The 21,594-nt window shown below is 44.0% G+C and overlaps 1 protein-coding gene across 1 annotated transcript; it reads right to left on the bottom strand.

Moving 5' to 3' along the window:
- Positions 1-819: 819 nt before the first annotated feature.
- On the bottom strand, positions 820-7,613 carry si:ch211-76l23.4 (uncharacterized). The gene is made up of 4 exons (XM_068003689.1): positions 7,526-7,613; positions 7,170-7,308; positions 6,522-6,651; positions 820-1,314 (listed from the first exon to the last, which is right to left on the bottom strand). The coding sequence occupies exons 2-4, from the start codon at positions 7,267-7,269 to the stop codon at positions 1,068-1,070; spliced, it is 477 nt and encodes a 158-aa protein (XP_067859790.1). The 5' UTR covers positions 7,270-7,308; positions 7,526-7,613; the 3' UTR covers positions 820-1,067.
- Positions 7,614-21,594: the final 13,981 nt, after the last annotated feature.

The following is a 21,594-nucleotide window of genomic DNA, read 5'->3' as shown; positions in this document are numbered from 1 at the left end:
TTTGTTGCGGCCGTTCGCCAGGCAGAAAATGGGGGCAAAAAGGATCAATTTCATGGAGCTATTTTCCGTTCCCCAAGGACGACTGAAAGACGGCCAAATGGGTTGGGCCACTTTTCAGGTGTCCATGGCGGCCACCTAAAACAGACGGTGGATCTCTTGCATATGTTAATGGTTTCCTAACGACTGTTTTAAGACTCGTTCTAGAAATTTGTCTGTCCTGCCCCACTCAGCATTGCTTGGTGTACATGCAGCCTAACCAACAGTCTTTAAAGGGACTCTGGAAACCACAACCAAAAAGTTGTTTTTTTATATATACTTTCCTTAATACGGAGCCAAGAGGAGCAGGAGTGCTATCACTGCCGGCCCGCGCTCAGCCACCTCCTGTTCTCCTCCCTCCTCCTAGGACTTACCATAGGACTGCTTGCAGCGAGGCAGCCATCAGAAATTGGAGGGCACCAAAGAGGCGAGCTGCCTCTGGAAGTGTGACAGGCGCCAGCAGCTCATCTAAATTAGATGAGGCCTAAGGACCAATTTTGGGTGGTCATCGTGCTGGCCTCTTCTGGCACCTGCAGCGTACGCGTCATTCGGTTCGCGCCTGAAAATGGACGTGGAAGAATTTATCCTCCAGAATATCAGAAAATGTGATTCACCTGCCTATTTTAATCACTTTATTTAAATAAAATACATACCGTTTAGAATGAAAGAAAAGGCAAGCTATTGCTGTACTTTTTTTTAATTTAAACAGCTTTTAGTATAAATGCTGAACAAAAGATACATTTTCAAGGATACACTCATTGTATATATTTAAGATATGTAGATAATAAGAAAAAGTAGTAACAAAACATACTTCAAGAAAACCAGCTAAGAGATAGAAATGTGATTGTCAGACTTTGGAAGTACAAAATAAGAAATGTTCTTAACTAACAAAATCTTTCTGTAAACACCTGACAAATGTTTACCATCAAACCATAACCAACTTCCACAAGAGTGTATGCAAATCTTTCAGGTTTTGTATGTATATAGAATATATATGAACTGTGAGTTTTATAGGTAATTCTTACATTGTTTTATTGCTGAGGGACCTTCTTTTTCTTTGGAACGAGAACTTTTTTCTTAGGTAGGTTCGGCTTTTGCCTGGGTGTCATGGCATTGGGTCCATTAGGAGAAAATCCGCGTTTCTCAGCTCCTTTAGCTTTCATTTCATCAACAGAGATTTCGAGAGCGCTAAATTTTTCAGTCAGATCTCTTAGGTGCTCTTTTAGAGCATTAAACTCATTGAACAGATCGGCAAGCGCCTCCGAAAGAGGTGAGATTCTAAAATAGAAAGAAATCATAATATGATAAAACACAACAGTGTTTGATTTTAAAAGTTGTATTTCTTGAAAGCAAACCCCTTTCTTTTCATTGTTTAGTTATTTTCTTCCTCCTTTTAGGTTTTCCTGCATTAAACATCATTGTTCACCTGATAGGGTTAGCAGCTAACCCACTGAAAAGCCTCTACCTATTCTGCTTTTAATCTGGATGCTAGAAGGTGCACAGGATTGGGGTAGGTTGATTCGCTTTCTGATTTCCCCTCCCTCCGTGTGGGGAAGTAATATGTACTTATATCTCTACTGATGTTAGTTGTGCTCCTTTACATTCTTGGGCTCAGTCAATCTCCAGACCAACTTGCTTGATGATCTAAGAGGGTGCCCTTACTACAATGGTAGGTGCCTTTTTATTTTTCTAAACCTTGTATCTACCCTGTTGATCGTTTTGCAAATAGTTTTTGATGTTGTCCAGTGATACATTTCTTCCGGAAGAAAGTGAATGAATTTCAAGTTCCGAGTTAATTCCGGTCGTCTGCATGAGATATGGGCCTCGATTTTAGGAGGGAGGCGGGTTGGCAGGGGGGGGTCGACTGGTCGCATGGGTGCTCCGCAGGCGATCGCAGCCTAATTGAAGGCACTTACCTTGGCTTCCAGGTTTCCCGTTCCAGACCTGCGCAGCGGGCGCACTGTGCAGCCGCATCAAAGGCTGTCAGCAGGAGGAGCCCTATTTAAAGGGGCAGTCCTCCAAAGCTCCTCCTGCAGCAAACAACCAATTTAGGAGCATGGAGCAGGCCAGTGGCAAGGTTGCTCAAAGTTTGCTGACTCCTCACTCCAGGTGCTGCTCGATGGGGTGAGGAGTAGGAGGGAAATTTTTTTCCCATCGGATGGGAGGAGGTGTCCTCCCTCCACCACCAAGAAGGCCTGGCTGGAGGTGGCCGAGGAGGTCACCAGCAGTGGCAATGTGTCCAGAACCTGGGTCCGGTGCAGGAAGCGCTTTAATGACCTAACCAGGTCAGCCAAAGTGAGTACACTTACGCATTCTCGCACACTCCGTCTTCCACATCACCTCCATTACCACACAACCCCTTCTGCACTGCCACCACAACGCTCTCGCATCACTCCATACATCCACCCAACTATCATCCTCACCTTGCCTGCACGTACTCACCGCCCCAGTTCCCATTCGAACACTACCACGCAACCCAATCCTCATACAATCTCATGGCTATGTCTCTCACGCACCCTCCCATGCATCTCCCTCATGCTCACCCCCACCCACACCAATGCATGCAGCGGGTCACCATGCAACCATCACTCAATCACGCCTCTCTGTGTTTTGCCTTGATAGGAGAAGAGATGCCAGAATGCCCAGGAGAGGGCAAGGACCGGAGGGGGCCCGCCACACCAGGTGACATTAACAGATACGGAGCAGCAGGCACTCGAGTCCCTGTCCATGACGGACGCCGAGACTGGGAGCGCACAAGCGGCTGGTGACAGAAATCTAACACTCAGCACTCATGATAGCGAATGATCTTAGCATCACTTGACATCTGCAGCACCTCAACATCTGTCCACATGCTTAATATTGCTTTCTGTTCCCTTGCAGGGCCATCTGCGAGCGCTGTGACTGCGGAGGGCGATTCCTCAGAGCACCCGCCGGCCTCTGAGGGTCCATCGTCACATCCGAGCCAGCCATCCACCAGCGCAGATACATACTCCTCGGTGGGTCCCCGTCCTCACTTAGTTGGGCTTGCACATGGTGAGTCACCACGCACATGTGAGCACGAGCAGACCCTGGTGGCAGGGGCAGCCGTGGAGAGTCTGCATTGGTGGGAGAACTCTTCTCCAGGCTCTGCTCAGCTGGACCCAGATGCTGAACCCTGGGGGCCAGCCGTGAAAAGGAGAGTCATCGAGGGGCAGCAGCACATTGTCGAGGTACTGGAACAGGTGCCACGCGCACTCTCCACAATCACGCAGAGGATGGAGGAGTCCAACTCCTGCATGAGTGGAATACTGTCACAGGGACGTGAAGGCATCTCTGAGATAATGTCGCGGGTCGGTGTGGGAATGTCTACGATGGAGGGAAGGCTAGCCTCCATCGAGCGTCAAGCACGGCTCAACAATGAGTCCATTCAGGCCCTGACAATGGCCATTCGGATTCAGGGTGAGCAACATTCTGCTGCCTTAAACAGGCTGACAGATACATTACAAGTGGCCTTCCAAGGCTTCACACAAGTCCTCCAAACTGTTGTCCAGTAGGGTGGAAGGAGTGATGTGGGCCTGGGCCAGGAGAGGGATGATGGTGAAAGGGGACATGGAAGTGGGGACGCCACTCAAAGCGCTCCCACGTCTCACCCGTTGCCCCCCTCTCAACCAGTACCCGCAATGCTGCCCCTCTCCAGGTGGCCGAGTCTGCCCCTGCACAGGTGTAGTTGGAGCAGTCTTTGGAGGGGCCCTCACGGGCACCGAAACCCAGAGGGCGTCCGCGCAAAGCATCTCATCGGTCAGGGCATGGACAAGAGCAACCTGCCACTTATTCTGCTGAAGCCACAGGGGTAGCACCAGGTAGGGGTTCCCGTGAACGTAAGGCGAAGGATTAGTGAGCACAAAGGGGATGCACAGGGGTGAAAGACGAAATGTCATGTTTTTCATTTATTTTCCTTTGTTTTGTAAAAAATCTTGAAATTGTTATCACCACTACTGCCACGTCTTTGAAAATCTTGTCTGGTTTGTGCAATAATGCCCTTTCCTGAGGATCACAATGAAGACCCACACCTGATGCCACCGATTGTGTCACTGCAGAGTGGTGTAGGTGTATTTGCAGGGCTCTTATGTGCAGACGACTGAGAGACATCGGCGATGTCCCCGGTGGCACCCTGGAAGGATGCGGAGAAGTTGTTGAGGGCAGTGGTGACTTTGACAGCGACAGGTAAGAAGATGGTGCTCGGGTCAGCCGGGAACAGCTCAGCATGAAGGAGGCTGCAGATGTCCACGACTACATGTCGAGTGACTCTGAGTCTCCGTGTGCACTGCTCCTCAGAGAGGTCCAGGAAGCTGAGCCTCGGTCTGTGGACCCTGTGGCGAGGGTAGTGCCTTCTGCGACGCAACTCTCTCTGCGGTTGCCCTCCCTCCTGCTGTGCAGATGCATGTGTCACAGCATTGTGTTGTGGAGCTCCACATGTCAGAGGTGGATGGCGTGGCCTGTGAGGCTGGTGATGCTGTTCATCCTCCGAGGAGGTCATGACTGCAGCTACGGCGGCCCCCATCCGGAAGATGTACGTTTGAGGGGGTCAGCAAGGTAGGTAAATGTGTCTGCACACCGGGGTTGAGGTCGCAAGGTTGTGAATTTTATCGTTAGGAGGAGGGTGGTGGAGGCCAAACTTTGTCCACAGTGACAGATTGGCCTCCTGCAATGAGTGAGGGTCTCCCCCCCACACCTGTCAAATGGACCTTTGCAGCTGCCACAGGCTGGTGGCTGCAATACGTCCATTTCAACTGGGAGTGTTTCCCCCCAGTACGGGAAACAGTCTCAGTTTAGTTGAAAATCCCACCCCTCCTAAAATATCATGTCAATCAGATCTGCAAACGACCTGAAGTATCTACTTAATTGGTTTAAGTGGAGTCCCGCATGCGGGGGCTGCGCGCGCATCTAAGCACGTCACTGGGGAACCCGGAAGTGGGCGGGCTGGAGCCGGGCTCCGGACCCGCCCCGGGAATCCCCGATTTTTGGAGCCCCCCCGCCACAAACCCGCCGGTTCAGACGTCTGAAAATCGAGCCCATGGTCTGAGTTGATCTGTAACTATCAACTGGTGCGCTTGCATCTGATTCCATATTGTCTTACTAAAAACTTCCAGGTGATCTTTGTTTTATTCGAGGATGCAACAGGTATTTTTTCTAAATGTTCTATAATAATTTTTTAAAACATTATCTTTGATAAAAGGTTTTTAGCATTGCTTCACTGTAATTTAGTACATGTACACATTAAAATCTCCACATAAACAGCTGACAGGAATGCATGTATGATGTCTGCCTGTGTATTTGTGTGTGTGTGTATGCAGCAGGAAAAGCATCATAAAACATTCCAATCTAGAATTGGACCCAAGGATTATTTCCTTGTATCACACCTACTTACAGTACTGACATTTTCCATATGCTGCAGGGGTATTTGCAAAGGAAATGCTGTGACATAAAGGTTCATTTGTTCAGTTCAGCAAAATAAGGTGGCCTTAAAGGTGTATATTTTTCCAGTCTTTGCAGATTTGTTTTTAACTGTATTTAAATTGTGACTATAGCTATTGATGTGCACACCCAGCAAATATTTGGTTTTGTTATGTGGCCTTGAAAACACAGCATCACATCTGATTCCTTTTAATGTTGCTGTCATTAATTAAAGTTCTGAAATAATATTATAACTTGCTCTCCACTTTCCAACGTTCTGAAGTCATTTGGTTTGATCAATGTCAATTGCCATTTTAAGGCTTCAATCTCTAGTTCTTGTTACAGCAAAATCCCTCCTTTGGTGCCAAATCAAACCAAAATTTTCCTGGTTGCTAGCAGTGGCTATAGCAATTGCATCCAAGATATTGCCAACCTGGCATAAATTATACCAAATTATTCAAAGCCAACGTTCTGCCTGTTAACTTCCCAAAAACGTTTAAAAAAACACACCATTTTAGTTCTATTTTCATGGACTGATTTGTAATTGTTTTCAGTGAAGTATGGGATACAGAAAGTAACAGTGATGCATCCAGATGCAAAGTTATGGTTCTAGCTACTACATTAGTAGTTGCCAAACCAAACACTTGCCAGAAATATTTACTCAGCATAATTCTGAAATGAATAGAACTCAACCATTGGGTTAAGGTCTAGATTCGTCGCAAAATGCCAGCACTCTTTGTTCTACAAAAAAAAAATCCCAACTTGAGTTGGCAAAAGAACAGCCACGTTTGCAATGAGTCAGATCTAATTTTAAATTAGGTGAACAGGAACCAGTTCAGGAGTCAATTATGGTCAAACTGACCATAGAATCTGAAACTGAATCCAAGTTTTCCATCCTTATTTGATTCAGCTAAATAAAATTAAATTTAGCACTGCTGTGATATCGCTGTACCCCAGTGAAAAAAAAAGTTTCCACAGTAACCTGATTTTGGTCAAAGGTAATTAAATCAATCAGTTTTGAATTATTTCAGCACACAATAAACATCCATCACCTGGAATAGTCGGGGAGGAGGGACTGGTGGTCGTTTGTCAGCGTATTTCTCATCTGAGTCAAAATGTCAAATCTCCAGTTGTCCAGTATCTGTGTCAAATTGGCAACTCCACGCATGTTAACTTTATCAGCTACAAAAATAGGTTAAATATTTATATATCCGTTATATCAACTGAACTGTTTTAAAAAAGAAAATTGACATTAAAAAGTCTCACAACTGCCTGTGAAGCAAATCGTTTTGCTTGATTTGACACATTGAGAAACAATTTGGAGTATCATCATGTCACATTACAAACAAAAATGCAAACAGAATTTAAAATCCTTGCAATCTTTATTATTTTAATAGAACTAATACTTTGAGGGCTAGCAGAATATTTTTAGTATTTTCAAAATATGGTAAGGTTGGAACATTGCTTAAGATAATAAAACAATATTCTATGTGCTTGTGATTTTACTGCTTTTATTTTGGTGATTATTCTTATTTAATACTTTAACTTTATTGCTCATTTTTACAAACATTAGATGACAGATGTCATGTTCTTCATTAAAAGCTAGTTCACATAGATTATTGGATCAGGATTTCGCAATAGTAACAGAAACTTAAAATGTATAAGTGCGATTAATCAGTGACAAGGGGACTATTACTTACATCCATCTTTGTAATTCCACTCATCGCTTTGCATAGGTCGTTTTTTGCCCTGCACCACAGGCAAGAGAAACAGAAAAAACACAAAGAGTCTGAAAAACATCCTGAGTTTAAAAGTAGGAAGCTGTCCTTGGTGACTATCCTAAAGTAAGGAGAGAGCAAAAAGAAACAAACAGAAGTTAAATATAGCATAGAATCAAGTGAAAACATTAATTTTACAAAACTGAATGTTGAGCATTTAAAATATCAGAGTAGCAGTATTTTTAAACATTAGAACACATACTTAAAAACAGAAACATGAACATACATAATTTCAAAGTGATATGCATTGCTATGAAGAAGTAAATACAATTCCCTACCCTGTGTTGAACTAAGAAGTTACTGTGAAGTCCCTTAGTGCAACAAACAGTATGAGATCTTTAATCTGGAATTGATTTGAATGTTGTGCTGGAACATGCAGCGATGGCTGCCTGCATCACATGTTCAGGGAGTGGAAAACAGAAAATAAGTATTTAACATCTGGGCAGAGCTAAAAATGTTTCTACCATATGTTTTAAATTTATTCAGCAATAAAAATTAACTTCTGTTAACCCTATATCCTTATCAGATGACAAGGACCAATTCTTACAAAAAGGAATTCCTTTCACACATTTAAATAAGTACCATTTCTAAATGACAAAAACGTATGCATTGTTTTAAAGAAGACAGAAAAGTATTATTCTTATGTGAAATGTAATATACACTATAAATTAAGAATTAGTGTAATGGGATGAACAGAAGCAAAAGTAACTAACGCACATCTGAAAAGGCTTCTCAACCTGTTTTCAAACTTTTCCAATCTTGGACTATGATAGTCATATGATAAACATAATAAAAAATTGCCTACTCCTGATAGTTCTTGTATCTTATAAATGTATGACCTATGAACCATTAAGAAGTATGGGTTAATATTCCATTCTTGTGCACCAGCAATGGAGCTGCACACCAGCCTCAAAGGGGAAAGAAATTAGGAATACTGGTCTTGTGTTACAACTGCACTGCAGACATGCTGCCCAGAGTTTTCTGCCTGAGGGTGCAGAAAGCTGTTACTGCTTCATGGTATAAACTTCAGTAAAGCTCCAAAAGATATGCTCTGACTTTTCCACTGATATGCACTGGGTATACGCATTGTCGGGCTGCACCGTAAAAAGGAGGTGCATAGAAGTCAGCAGCAGCACACAAGCACCAGAACACACTTCATGCTTTTCATAAATCTGCATGCACAGAAAGGTATTACTGTTCAAGCATAGGTGCTGAAGGCATAAGAACATAAGAAATAGCAGCAGGAATAGGCCAAATGGCCCCTCGAGCCTGCTCTGCCATTCAAAATGATCATGGCTGATCTTCTACCTCAACTCTACTTTCCTGCCCTAACCCCATATCCCTTAGTGACCAAAAAATCTATCGATCTCAATCTTGAATATACTCAATAACTGAGCATCCACAGCCCTCTGGGGTACAGAATTCCAAAGATTCACCACCCTCTGAGTGAAGAAATTTTTCCTCATCTCGGTCCTAAATGGCCCATATCTTATCTTGAAACTATGACCCACAGTTCTAGACTCTCCAGCCAGGGGAAACAGTCTCTCAGCATCTACCGTTTCAAGCCCTCTAAGAATTTTTTACATTTCAATGAGATCACCTCTCATTCTTCTAAACTCCAGAGAATATAGGCCCATCTCTCATTTACTCAATCTCTCCTCATAGAACAACCCTCTCATCCCAGGAATCAATCTAGTGAACCTTTGTTGCACCCCCTCTAAGGCAAGTATATCCTTCCTTAGGTAAGGAAATCAAAACAGCAAAATCAGAAATCCAGGTGTGGTCTCACCTGAGCCCTGTATAATTGCAACAAGATCTCCTTACTCTTATACTCCAACCCCCTTGCAATAAAGGCTAACATACCATTTTCCTTCCCAATTGCCTGCTGTACCTGCGTGTTAACTTCCTGTAATTCATGTACAGGGACACCCAAATCCCTCTGAATACCAACATTTCTTAGTCTCTCACCTTTTAAAAAATATTCTGCTTTTCTATTCTTCCTACCAAAGTGAACAATTTCACATTTCCCCATGTTATACTCCATCTGCCACCTTCTTGCTCACCCTGTCTATTTCTCTTTGCAGCCTCTTTGGTTTCTCCTCACAGCTAACTTTCCCACCTAGCCTTGTATCGTCAGCAAACTTGGATACATTACAGTCTCTAATCTCTTCCTTTTTACATACTTGTAGAAGCTCTTACAATCTGTTCTTATATTTCTTGCTAATTTACTCTCATATTCAATTTTCTCCCTCTTTATCAATTTCTTGGTCATCTTTTGCTGATTTCTAAAACCCTCCCAATCCTCAGGCTCACTATTCTTTTTGGCAACATTGTAAATATCCTCTTTTTATCAAATGCTATTCTTAACTTCTCTAGTTAGCCTCGGTTGGATCACTTTTCCTGTGGAGTTTTTATTCATCATGGGAATGTATATTTGTTGAGAATTATGAATTATTTCTTTAAAGTTCACCATTGCTTATCTACTGTCATATCTTTTAATCTAATTTCCCAATCTACCTTAGCCAACTCGCCCCTCATATCTCCGTAATTGGCTTTGTTTAAATTTAAGACCCTAGTTTCGGACTTAACTACATCACTCTCAAACTCAATATGAAATTCTACCATATTATGATCACTCTTCCCCAGAGGATCCTTAACTATAAGATTACAAGTTAACCCTGTCTCATTACACAATACTAGATCCAAAACAGCCTGTTCCCTAGGCACATCTTTACTGACATGCTAAGGAGCTCTGGGAGGGTCTGTGGCCCCACCCTTGTGGATAATGATGGATCTAAGCAATCTTCTTCGGGTGTAGTAAGTCTGCAAATCCTTGCTATCCTCTACCTCTCTGAGAGCAAGAGGAATTTCAAAGGGAGTGCCCATCCTACCAGCTGTGCTGTTCCATGTCACATTGAAACACTACTGACAGCTAGGTACTAAAAAGAGGAAAAGAAAAAAGAAATGTCTACATTATAAGTGCAACTCAAAAAAAAAACAATAATCTTAAACAAATGCAACAAAAGGAAAAAGGCCTACCCTCCCACCAGCAACCTCCCCCCCCACCCACAAAAAATAAGCCCTTACCAAACACTGTGCAGGCAGCTTTAAGAAAAGCAGGAACTGCATGTGCCTTTAATTTGGGTGTGTTGGCCAGAATTTCCACTTGACACAGTGGGACAAGGGCATTGGGAATCATGGATAATAATTCAAATGAGTTGAAGCAAAAATTTCAATGAGATCAGTATAATGCTCCATTGGTGAGCATTGCACCAGAAGTGTGGCACAAAACTCTTCATTGCACTGATAGCAGAATTTCAATCCCATAATATATTGCTTACTGACTACTACAACTTGCATTTAAATAGTGCATTTAACATAGAAAATATCCCCAGACACTTCACAGAAAGTAGATGGGGATTAAGAATGGTGACCGAAAGCTTGTTCAAAGAGAGGGGATTTGAAAATACTTTTAAAGGTGGAGAGTGAAGTGGAGTGGTGGAGGTTTTTAGGGAGGGAGTTGCAGATAGTGGATCTGAGGTAGCTGAGAGCTCTGACACCAATGGTTGGGCAAAGAAAGGGGGTAATGCACAAAAGGCCAGTGTCAGAGGACCAGGGTGACAGGGTGATAGAGGTACATAAGGCTGGAGACGTTACAGAATGGGTTGAGGTCATGGAGAGGTTTGAAGCTGAGAACGAGCATTTTAAATTTAATGGAGAGTCAATCCTATGCCAGAATCCTATGCAAGTGGGATTTAGTGGTACAGGATATGGGCAGCTGAGTTTTAGACAAGTTAGAGTTTATGTAGGGTGGAAGATCAGGAGGCCAGCAAGGTGGACACTGAGAAATTGTGGTGAAGGGGACATGAGTTTTTCTGTGGGCTCAGATAGAGCACTCCTGCTTCTACTAGTCCAACAAAAATAAATACTGAAAATCTGCTGGTCCATTTTTTGATTGGACCTCCAGCAGTCCCTTTTAAGGACCACTGGTTAGGTCACTTAATGCCTGGTGAATTTAGGTGAACCGTGTGTGGCACAAGCTCCACCCATTTGCACTGGCTTAGGACCCCAATTTTGTATCTCTAAAGAACCTGTTGCTTGTTTCGGGCAGGCGCCCAAGCTAATATGCCATCCAGCGCACTTCCAGCGCAGTTTGGACGCTGATTTTATGCTGGAAAAATGGGTGGTCGTGAGTTGACTTTCTCCCCCATTGATTTTATTATTGACATACAAAATACTCCATACAAATTCTGTTCAATATTTTATACATTACATAGAAATATTTATTCTACACAAACATATATAAATACATAAATATATTTTAATATACAATTCTATATATTCACATTTATTTTACCTTAAAGTTTTTTTTAATGGAGGTAAGTCTTGCTGGATCAGCCTTCTAACGTAGTAACTATTCAATCTCACCACTACTACATTCGGCATTTATTTTGCGAGAAATACAACAGCCTGACTGACTATTTATGTATTTTCCCCCAACCAATAGCTTGAACAGATATCCTTAGGCCTGTTCATTGGATTAAAGCTACTTAGGTTGACCTTTATTCACACATTATTAATCTTTGCAATGTTCATCTGATTTCACAAAATTGACTCTTGTAGAGATAAAACCTCCAGCTTTACTGATGTACCATTAGAATACTGAAACATGACTGGACTTACCTATTTTAAACTGCATGGCCTAGAAATTGCATCAGGTAGTGCCCATTTTTCGGACACATAAGGCCCCAAAATGGTGGGCAGGAAGTGCCGTCCGCCATATTGGGTAAGGACAAAGAGGCGTCCTTTACCCATGCCTGAATGAGGCGTTAGGCCCTTTGCATTTGCAAATAAGCATAACGCCTGCTTGAAGTCCCCTCTCCGTCATTGGTTTGCCCTGAGGCAGCTTGCTCCTCCCAACCGCACATTTAAGCATCGCCATGACCGACCCCTATCGTGGACCCCACCCCTGGCCTCCTCTCCCGACCCCGATCACCAATGATCCTGACCCCCGATCTCCTACCTGCGCCCCCCCCGGACCCCGACCCCAAGATCCCCAAACTCCTGCCCCCCACCCACCCCGGCCCAACCTCCCACACTCCCAAGTGCCCTCTCAAGTGGACATAAAAGATCCCTTGCCACTATTCAAAGAGCAGGGGAGTCCTGGCCAATATTTATCCCTCAACCAGCATCACTAAACAGATTATCTACTCATACTCATTATCACATTGCTGTTTGTGGAACCTTGCTGTGTGCAATTTGGCTGCCCCAATTCCTACATTACAACACCAACTGCACTTCAAAAAAAAGTACTTCATTGGCTGTAAATTGCTTTGGGATGGCGTGAGGTTGTGAAAGGAACTATATAAATGCAAGTCTTTCTTTCTTTTATATCTTTACAGGCCCCCCTACTCGATCCCCGTGACTACCCGTCCCCCGGTTGTCTTGACCCCCCCATCCCCGATCTGACCACTGGACCCACTTACCTGAAAGCTGCTGCAACGTTAGCAGCGGCCAGATTTATCACCAGTCCTCTCTAATCTTCACCGGCTCCATTACAATGAGGTCGGGGGCCTAATATTAGGGGCGCCTCAGACCTCACCATTATGGCACAGAGTATACAACCTGTATCCCCCCCTCCATGTGCCTAGAAATGGGTGCGCCCAAATTTCTAGGCACATGTGTACAGAAGGCCCAAATTACTAACTCATGTCGTATTTACACAATGCTGGCCTTAAATTTCATGTTATTTTCAGTGGGTTTTCCATGTAAAATCAGGGCATAATTGTTTTTGGGCAGCAAAATGGGGCAGAAGATGTTTCTGCTGGTTTCCAAACACGATTTGGCCATTCCTGCAATCCACACTTCGAGTCCCCAGCCAGCTTATTATAATATATAATATATGATAATAAAGGCCAGTGGGGCTGCAGCCCTGAATTTCCTGGTGTTCTGCTCATAATATGCTAGGGTTCAGTTCGAATCAGAGATGTAAGGTGCAGCTGTTGCCAGGATCAGCTGAGACAGGTGGAAGTGAGGAGTTTCTGAGCCTGAAGAGCATTAATAGTTTGAGTACAAATTACTGCCACTGGGAATGACTTTATGGAGTGATTTCTCCCCACACTTGCTTCTGACAGTGTGAGACGCCCTCCTCTACACCAATCCCACAGTGAGGGCTTCTCGGACGCAGGTATGACATTCCTTATGGGCATACCTTGTGTGCCATTACCATGGAGGAGGAGAAGGAAGAGCAGCAGAAGATGGAGGAAAGAAAAGTGATGCAATACTCCCCACTAGAAAATTCCCCCAAAGAATACACAAGCATCTTTAGTGAGCTGGTGTGCATTAGGAGAATGTACTTCATCAAAGCAGCAATAGGAGAGCTCTACCACTACTGCATGAGGATCTGCCACCAAGATTATCTGCCCACACTGCTCTCTCTGTGGCTATGATGACTGCACTCAACTTTTATTGCACAGTGTCATTTCAGGTAGCCATAGGGGATGTCTGTAATATCAGCCAGGCTGCAGTACAGGAATGCAATCAGCAAGTGACTGACGCACTTTACAGGAGAGCAGGGGAATTCATCAACTTTAACATCACAGCAAGGTAGCAGATAGGGCCATTACGAGATTGCTGATTGCCCCAAGAGCCAAGGTGCAATTGATGGCACCCATATTGCTTTGCAAGTTTCTATAGAAATCCCCTCAACTTCCTCAACAGAAAGGGTTTCCACACCCTCAATGTACAGATTGTGTGTGACAACATGCAAAAGATCCTGCAAATCAAAGTTAACATGATACATATACCATTCAAATTTCTACTCTCTGAACTCTTTAAGAAAGAAAATCAAGTCAACTTGTGTATGATGAGGCCTGCCCTCTGCTTCAATGGATAATAATCCAAACCAAAATTGATCCAAACAGCATAGTGGAGCACTACAATTTATGCTCAGAAAACCTCTTTCACTTTAAAGCAGATTCTCTGAGGCCCAGATCTATGGCCTCATCAGAGGACAGACATCAGCTGGCCCTACAGACAGCAGGATCCTGCTCCTCTTCTGTCACCCTCGACTATCTCATAGCCTGCAGTAGCACAGGATTTCCTTCACACTAATGACAAAAATTCCATTCTGAGGTGTTATTCACACTGGGAGCTCAACCACATTATTTAACTCAGATTAACTCAAGAAGTTCAGTCACAGTCAGCACACCACTCATACTAATTAACACCATCTGTATCCTGCCTGCTTGGAGGCCTAACAGGAAAATCTATACTAATGTCAAAAGAATAAAAGGAAATGTTTCTTATGCACTTGTGGAACATATTAAATCATACTTATGATATTGTAAAACTTTGCATCTATCTTCACTGTAGGATGCTGCCAATGTCACAGTAAAGGAGGAGATAGTAGAGAAATTGGATAGGATAACAATAGATAAAGATGAGGTTTTAAAAAGGTTGGCAGCATTCAAAATAGAAAAGTCACCGGGTCCAGATGGGATGTATCCCAGGTTACTGAGGGAAGTGGAAATTGCGGAGGCTCTGGCCACAATCTTCCAATCCTCCTTAGATACTTGAGTGGTGCCAGAGGACTGGAGGATTGCAAATGTTGAAAAAAGGGGAGAGGGAAAAATTTGGCAACTACAGGCCAGGCAGCTTAACGTCAGTGGTGGGGAAACATTTAGAAACAATAATCCGGGACAAAATTAATTGGCACTTGGAAAAATGTGGGCTAATAAATAAAAGCCTGCATGGATTTGTTAAAGGCAAATCATGTTTGACTAACTTGACTGAGTTCTTTGAAGAAGTAACAGAGAGGGTTGATAAGGGTTGATGTTGTGTATATGGACTTTCAAAAGGTGTTTGATAAAGTACCACATAATAGACATCTTAGCAAAATTGAAGCCCATTAAAGTGGCAATTGGTCAGTGGATACAAAATTGGCTAAGGGACTGAAAGCAGAGAGTAGTGCTAAATGGTTGTTTTTCAGACTGTAGGGAAGTGTACAGTGGTGTCCCCAGGGGTCGGTGTTGGGACCACTGCTCTTTTTGATATAATGTGGAGATGCTGGTGATGGACTGGGGTTGACAAATGTAAAGAATCTAACAACACCAGGTTATAGTCCAACAGTTTTATTTGAAAATCACAAGCTTTCGGAGATTATCTCCTTCGTCAGGTGAGTGAGTGGGATTCCTTGAACGTTTCGCATTTATAGTCAGAGAACAATACCTGGTGATTACAGATAATCTTTCCAACTGCCCGTTGTCAAGGCAATCAAAGTGTTCAGACAGAGAGATGTTACCTACAGGACCACCGAATATACAAACGGCCAGAACAAAAGACAGAGAGAGAGGGAGAAACATCCGAAAGGAAGAGAAAGACAGAGAATGACCCGTTGTATTAAAAACAGATAACTTTTATTTGCTGGTGGGGTTACGTGTAGCGTGATATGAACCCAAGATCCCGGTTGAGGCCGTCCTCATGGGTGCGGAACTTGGCTATCAATTTCTGCTCAACGCTATACACCAGATACATCGTCGACATTTTCTTTCTATGGACCCACGGCGAAGAATCACTGAAGAGACGACACAATAACATCAACAAGTTCCATCCCACCATCAAGCTCACCATGGACGACTCCTCAGAATCGGTTTCTTTCTTGGACACACGAATCTCCATCAAAGACGGGCACCCCAGCACCTCACTCTACCGCAAGCCCACGGACAACCTCACGATGCTCCACTTTTCCAGCTTCCACCCTAACCACGTCAAAGAGGCCATCCCCTATAGACAGGCCCTGCGAATACACAGGATCTGCTCAGATGAGGAGGAACGCGATGGACACCTACAGACGCTGAAAGACGCCCTCGTAAGAACGGGATATGACGCTCGACTCGTCGATCGACAGTTCCGACGGGCCACAGCGAAAAATCGCATAGACCTCCTCAGAGGACTAACACGGGACGCAACCAACAGAGTACCCTTCGTCGTCCAGTACTTCCCCGGAGCAGAGAAACTACGCCATATTCTCCGCAGCCTTCAACATGTCATCGATGATGACGAACACCTCGCTAAGGCCATCCCCACACCTCCACTACTCGCCTTCAAACAGCCACCCAACCTCAAACAGACCATTGTTCGCAGCAAATTACCCAGCTTTCAGGAGAACAGCGTCCACGACACCACACAACCCTGCCACGGCAACCTCTGCAAGACATGCCAGATCATCGACACAGATACCACCATCACACAAGAGGTCACCACCCACCAGGTACATGGTTCATACTCCTGTGACTCAGCCAACGTTGTCTACCTCATACGTTGCAGGAAAGGATGCCCCGAAGCATGGTACATTGGCGAGACCATGCAGACACTGCGACAACGGATGAACGGACACCGCGCAACAATCGCCAGACAGGAGGGTTCCCTCCCAGTTGGGGAACACTTCAGCAGTCAAGGACTTTCAGCCACCGATCTTCGGGTAAGCGTTCTCCAAGGCGGCCTTCGAGACACACGACAACGCAAAATCGTCGAGCAGAAATTGATACCCATGAGGACAGCCTCAACCGGGATCTTGGGTTCATGTCACGCTACACGTAACCCCACCAGCAAATAAAAGTTATCTGTTTTTAATACAACGGGTCATTCTCTGTCTTTCTCTTCCTTTCGGATGTTTCTCTCCCTCTCGCTCTGTCTTTTGTTCTGGCCGTTTGTATATTCGGTGGTCCTGTAGGTAACATCTCTCTGTCTGAACACTTTGATTGCCTTGACAACGGGCAGTTGGAAAGATTATCTGTAATCACCAGGTATTGTTCTCTGACTATAAATGCGAAATGTTCAAGGAATCCCACTCACTCACCTGACGAAGCAGATAATCTCCGAAAGCTTGTGATTTTCAAATAAAACTTTTTGATATATATTAATGACCTGGACTTGGTTATACAGGGCATAATTTCAAAGTTTGCAGATGACACAAAACTTGGAAATGTAGTAAACAGTGAGGAGGGCAGTAATAGACTTCCGGAGGACGTACACAGACTGGTGAAATGGGCAGACACATGGCAGATGAAATTTAACACAAAGAAGTGTGAAGTGATTCATTTTGATAGGAAGAATGAGGAGAGGCAATATAAACTAAATGGTACTAAATTAAAAAGGGGGTGTGGGAGGAGAGACACCTGGGGATGTACATACACAAGTCTTTGAAGGAGGCAGGACAAGTTGAGAAGGCTGTTAAAAAGGCATACGGGTTCTTGGCTTGATAAACAGAGGCAGAGTACAAAAGCATGGACCTTTATAAATCACTGGTTAGGCTTCGGCTGAAGTATTGCGTCCAATTCTGGGCACCATACTTCAGGACAAATGTCAAGGCCTTGGGAAGGATGCAGAGAAGATTTACTAGAATGGTACCAGTGATGAAAGTCTTCAATTTCATGGAGAGATTGGGGTTGTTCTCCTTAGAGCAGAGAAGGTTAAGGAGAGACCTGGGGGGGGGTCTACGTACATAAATCTTTAAAGGTGGCAGGACAATTTGAGAAGGCTGTTAAAAAGGCATATGGGATCCTTGGCTTTATTAATAGAGGCATAGAGTACAAAGCAAGGAAGTTATGTTGAACCTTTATTAAACACTGGTTAGGCCCTAGCTGAAGTATTGTGGCCAATTCTGGGTACCACATTTTAGGAAGGATGTCAAGGCCATGGAACAGGTGCAGAGAAGATTTACCAGAATGGTGCCAGAGATGAAAGTCTTCAGTTATGTGGAGCGACTGGAGAAGCTGAGGTTGTTCTCCTTCGAGCAGAGAAGGTTAAGGGGAGATTTGATAGAGGTGTTCAAAATCATGAAGGGTTGTGATAGAGTAAATAGGGAGAAATTGTTTCCAGTGGCAGAAAGGTCAGTAACTAGAGGGCACAGATTTAAGGTAATTGACAAAAGAACCAGAAGCGACACGAGGAAAAAAAATTTACGCAGCCAGTTGTTATGATCTGGAATGCACTGCATGAAATGAGGGTGAAAGCAAATTCAGTAATAACTTTCAAAAGGGAATTGAATAAATACTTGAAGGGGAAAAATTTCCAGGGCTATGGGGAAGAGCAGAGAAGTGGGACTAATTCGATAGCTCTTTCAAACAGCTAGTGCAGGCACGATGGGCTGAATGGCCTCCTTCTGTGCTGTATGATTCTATGATTCTAGGTCAGACTCTAACACATTAAAATCAGAGCCCTAAAATTTGGCTGTGCAATACCTGCATACATACATATGTATGAAATTCTTTTGTCCATTATTTTTATTGAAAATAAATTGATTTTTTTAAAGCAGAAACACATTAAAGTCTTGTGGAGATTGCAATTATATATGTATAAAAGACCACGGCTTGATAAATAAAAAGTCTGCATAATATGGCCGTGCACAATAATTCACTATTAGGTATTCCTCAAGGGCAAGGATTCTACAGGGAGAAATACATTCAGTGTAATATTCTGACACCCTTGTTTGCTCATATTGTTATTTTTTAAAACTCTTTGCTGCCTTTGTTAAGTAATCAGTTCATGGTCTATAAAGACAGGAAACTGGGATTTTCTCAAACCACAGGTTCCAATACTAAAAACCTAGGAATATAAGAAAAAGAGACAGCTATTCAGCCCTCACACCTCACACTATCTGATCTGATCATTTTTCATCCTTTGCCTACCCCACACTAATATGCCTCTAGACTTTGCTGGAACAGGAATTAATTGAATTGCAATTTTGAATGCTTCAACTGAGTCAGTATTTGCTGCTCTGGGGACAGTTAGTTTCATAATTTAACAGCTCTAAAAATAATCTTTCATGCTAAGTATAGCTCATGGCTGCCTTAGTTTATAATCATGTCTTCTGGCTCTTCTATGCTGGTTTTGCAGAAAATAAAGGGGAGATTTTCCTGGGTCTGCAGGGAAATGGGTTGGGCTTCTGGGGGGGTCAGAGTGGCAGCTGAAGTCCTTACCTGCTAAAGTTCTGCTGCTGGGAGAAGATTCTTGGTATATAACTTTTGGAAATTCCAAACTCACTCTCAGGTTTGAACAGCAACAGCTCTTCAAACAGCTAGCAAGACATTCTGGATTCCAATAACTGTTGACCACATTGGAAAATACTTGTCATGCATAAAAGTAAACCAATTCATTAGAGCAAAGTTTTATTACTTGTGTCACCACTAAGTAGCGTTGGTAAGATGATGCCACACATCTGTTTCGGGACTAGGTTGGCTGTTTATCTGATCAGGCTGTCTGCAAAATTTGTAAAATATAACCAGATTGTTTCTATACTTGTGTGGAATTGCAGCATCTGAGATCCCAAAATTACCTTGCCATCGCCCCCTGCCAAAATTCCAACATCCGTTGGTGATGCGGCCAACATCAGCTGCAGGTTTGAAATTTGTAACTTTTATTTCATTCTACTGTTATGATATTACAGTTCCCCCTCCCAATTAGCAGCAGCACAGAATATTTGTGCCATTCTGCAATGTGCCATAGACAAGACAAGCAAAATAGCATTCATGTGACATGGCAGTGCCACCATTGTTATTTTATAAATCTTCAGTGGCATAAGGACCTCAGAGGCTTGTGACTGTGGGGCCCTGCCAATATTCTCTTACATGATGATTTTTCTTATATATTATTGGCAAATCATCACTTTGTTTACTGACTCCAATTCTACAGGGTTAAATTGGTTAACAGCCAAAAACGGGTGCTGGGATCGGAGTGCGGGAGTGGCTAGCACGTAACATTCGTACTGCCTGGTGATTTCAGTGATTGCAACGTGCAGCCAGCACGTTGCAATCACTGTTAAATGGCTGCAAGCGCCAGTAGGGGGCCCAGATATCGGGAGTGGCCAGCACCACTTAAAGGCAACCTGGCACGTGGGAGGTGCACTGTGGCCACGGGAAGTGATGGAAGTCAATTGTAAGGTGAACCTGTGCTGCAATATAGTGAAGCATGGTGATGGTGGGACTCTGGAAATTTTAATGAGCAACAACTGGGCTGCTCAAAGTTTGCGGGACTCTTATATTTTCAAACTATAAGATACAGGTCTGAACGGAGATCAGAAATCACACACGTAAAACACAGATGCAGGTCCTGTCCTTATGTTTAAAAAGTACTAATTTATTTTAAAACATTGAATAAAGCTGGCTTACAACTACATCCCATATTCTCTAATCTGCACACCAGACCCCACCAATCTGCCAATCTGAGTTTGTACCGGGCTTATGAGAGTGCGTGCACCAAGGTTCTCTGATGATGCACCAGAGGCCTTGGTGCAAGAGGTGGACAGAAGGAGGGTCATCCTATATCTGCAGGAGGGCAAGAGGCCCTCCAGACATATGCTCCCAAGGCAATGGGAGGCAATAGGGGACGAGGTCAATGCCTGGAGCATAGCACCAAGAACATGGATGCAGTTCAATGCTTTGACACGAGTGGTCAAGGTGAGTGAGTTCAAGTGTCAAGTGGCATCTCCTGCCAACTGCACCACTAGCCACATCCACTGCTCCACACACTACACCCCCCCATCACCCACCTACCAACAAACTCTTTCAATCAGTACTCAACTCTTCCAATCAGATACGACATCCCACCCTCACAAATTACCACTGTTGCAAACTGCACAGCGACAACAAACAGGTCACACAAACTGGCAGCTATTCAACCATGGCAGCCACATCACCCAAACATCTTGCAGGACACTCGCCGACACACTTCCAAGCTTTCCTGCAGGAGAAGGTGGCTCATTACCGGAGGCAGCAAGTGGCAGTCGCTCCATGGACTATGAACCTGCTGTCCTCTCTCAGGATGACAGCGTTCCTGTCCCACCCCTGCCACTCCACTAGTGCCTTGCTGTTGACTGTCAGCTAGCCAGCCCACCCCCGGTAAAGTATTGAAACTTTATTATTGGAACATAGACAGGAGTTGGCAATTTAGCCCCTTGAGCCTGTTCCACCATTCTATGGGATCATGGCTGATCTGTGACCGAACTCCATGGGCTCGAATTTTCAAATCGAAGTCCGGGTGCGTTGGGGGCGGGGGGCAGTGAAAATCGGGAAAATCCGGAGCAGGTAAGGAACCCGGCTCCAACCCGCCAACTTCCGTGTTTCACGCAGGCGCATCCGTGTGTGTGCGCAGTTCTGGAATTGCTGGTGGGACGATATTTAAAGAAGCAAATGTACCTCATTGAGGTATTCAAGGTACTTTATTTATTACATAGTAGGTAGTTATTTTCAACTTATCTGGGCGGCTTTCCCATGGTTTCCGATACATACCTGGTGAAACATGGCGTGAAGGGCCAGATAAGGCAAAAATAAAATAACATTTCACAAAG

The sequence above is a fragment of the Heptranchias perlo genome, chromosome 22, assembly GCF_035084215.1.
Source record: "Heptranchias perlo isolate sHepPer1 chromosome 22, sHepPer1.hap1, whole genome shotgun sequence".
In the NCBI taxonomy this organism is placed as follows: Eukaryota; Metazoa; Chordata; class Chondrichthyes; order Hexanchiformes; family Hexanchidae; genus Heptranchias; species Heptranchias perlo.
This window is presented reverse-complemented; position numbering and strand designations above follow the sequence as displayed.

Coding starts and splice junctions, on each gene's coding strand:
- si:ch211-76l23.4 (XM_068003689.1), bottom strand. CDS start 7,269: ATGTTTTTCAGACTCTTTGTGTTTTTTCTGTTTCTCTTGCCTGTGGTG. Junction 6,652..7,169: donor GTGGAATTACAAAGATGGAT/GTAAGTAATAGT, acceptor CTATTTTTGTAG/CTGATAAAGTTAACATGCGT. Junction 1,315..6,521: donor CTCCTCCCCGACTATTCCAG/GTGATGGATGTT, acceptor TTTCTATTTTAG/AATCTCACCTCTTTCGGAGG.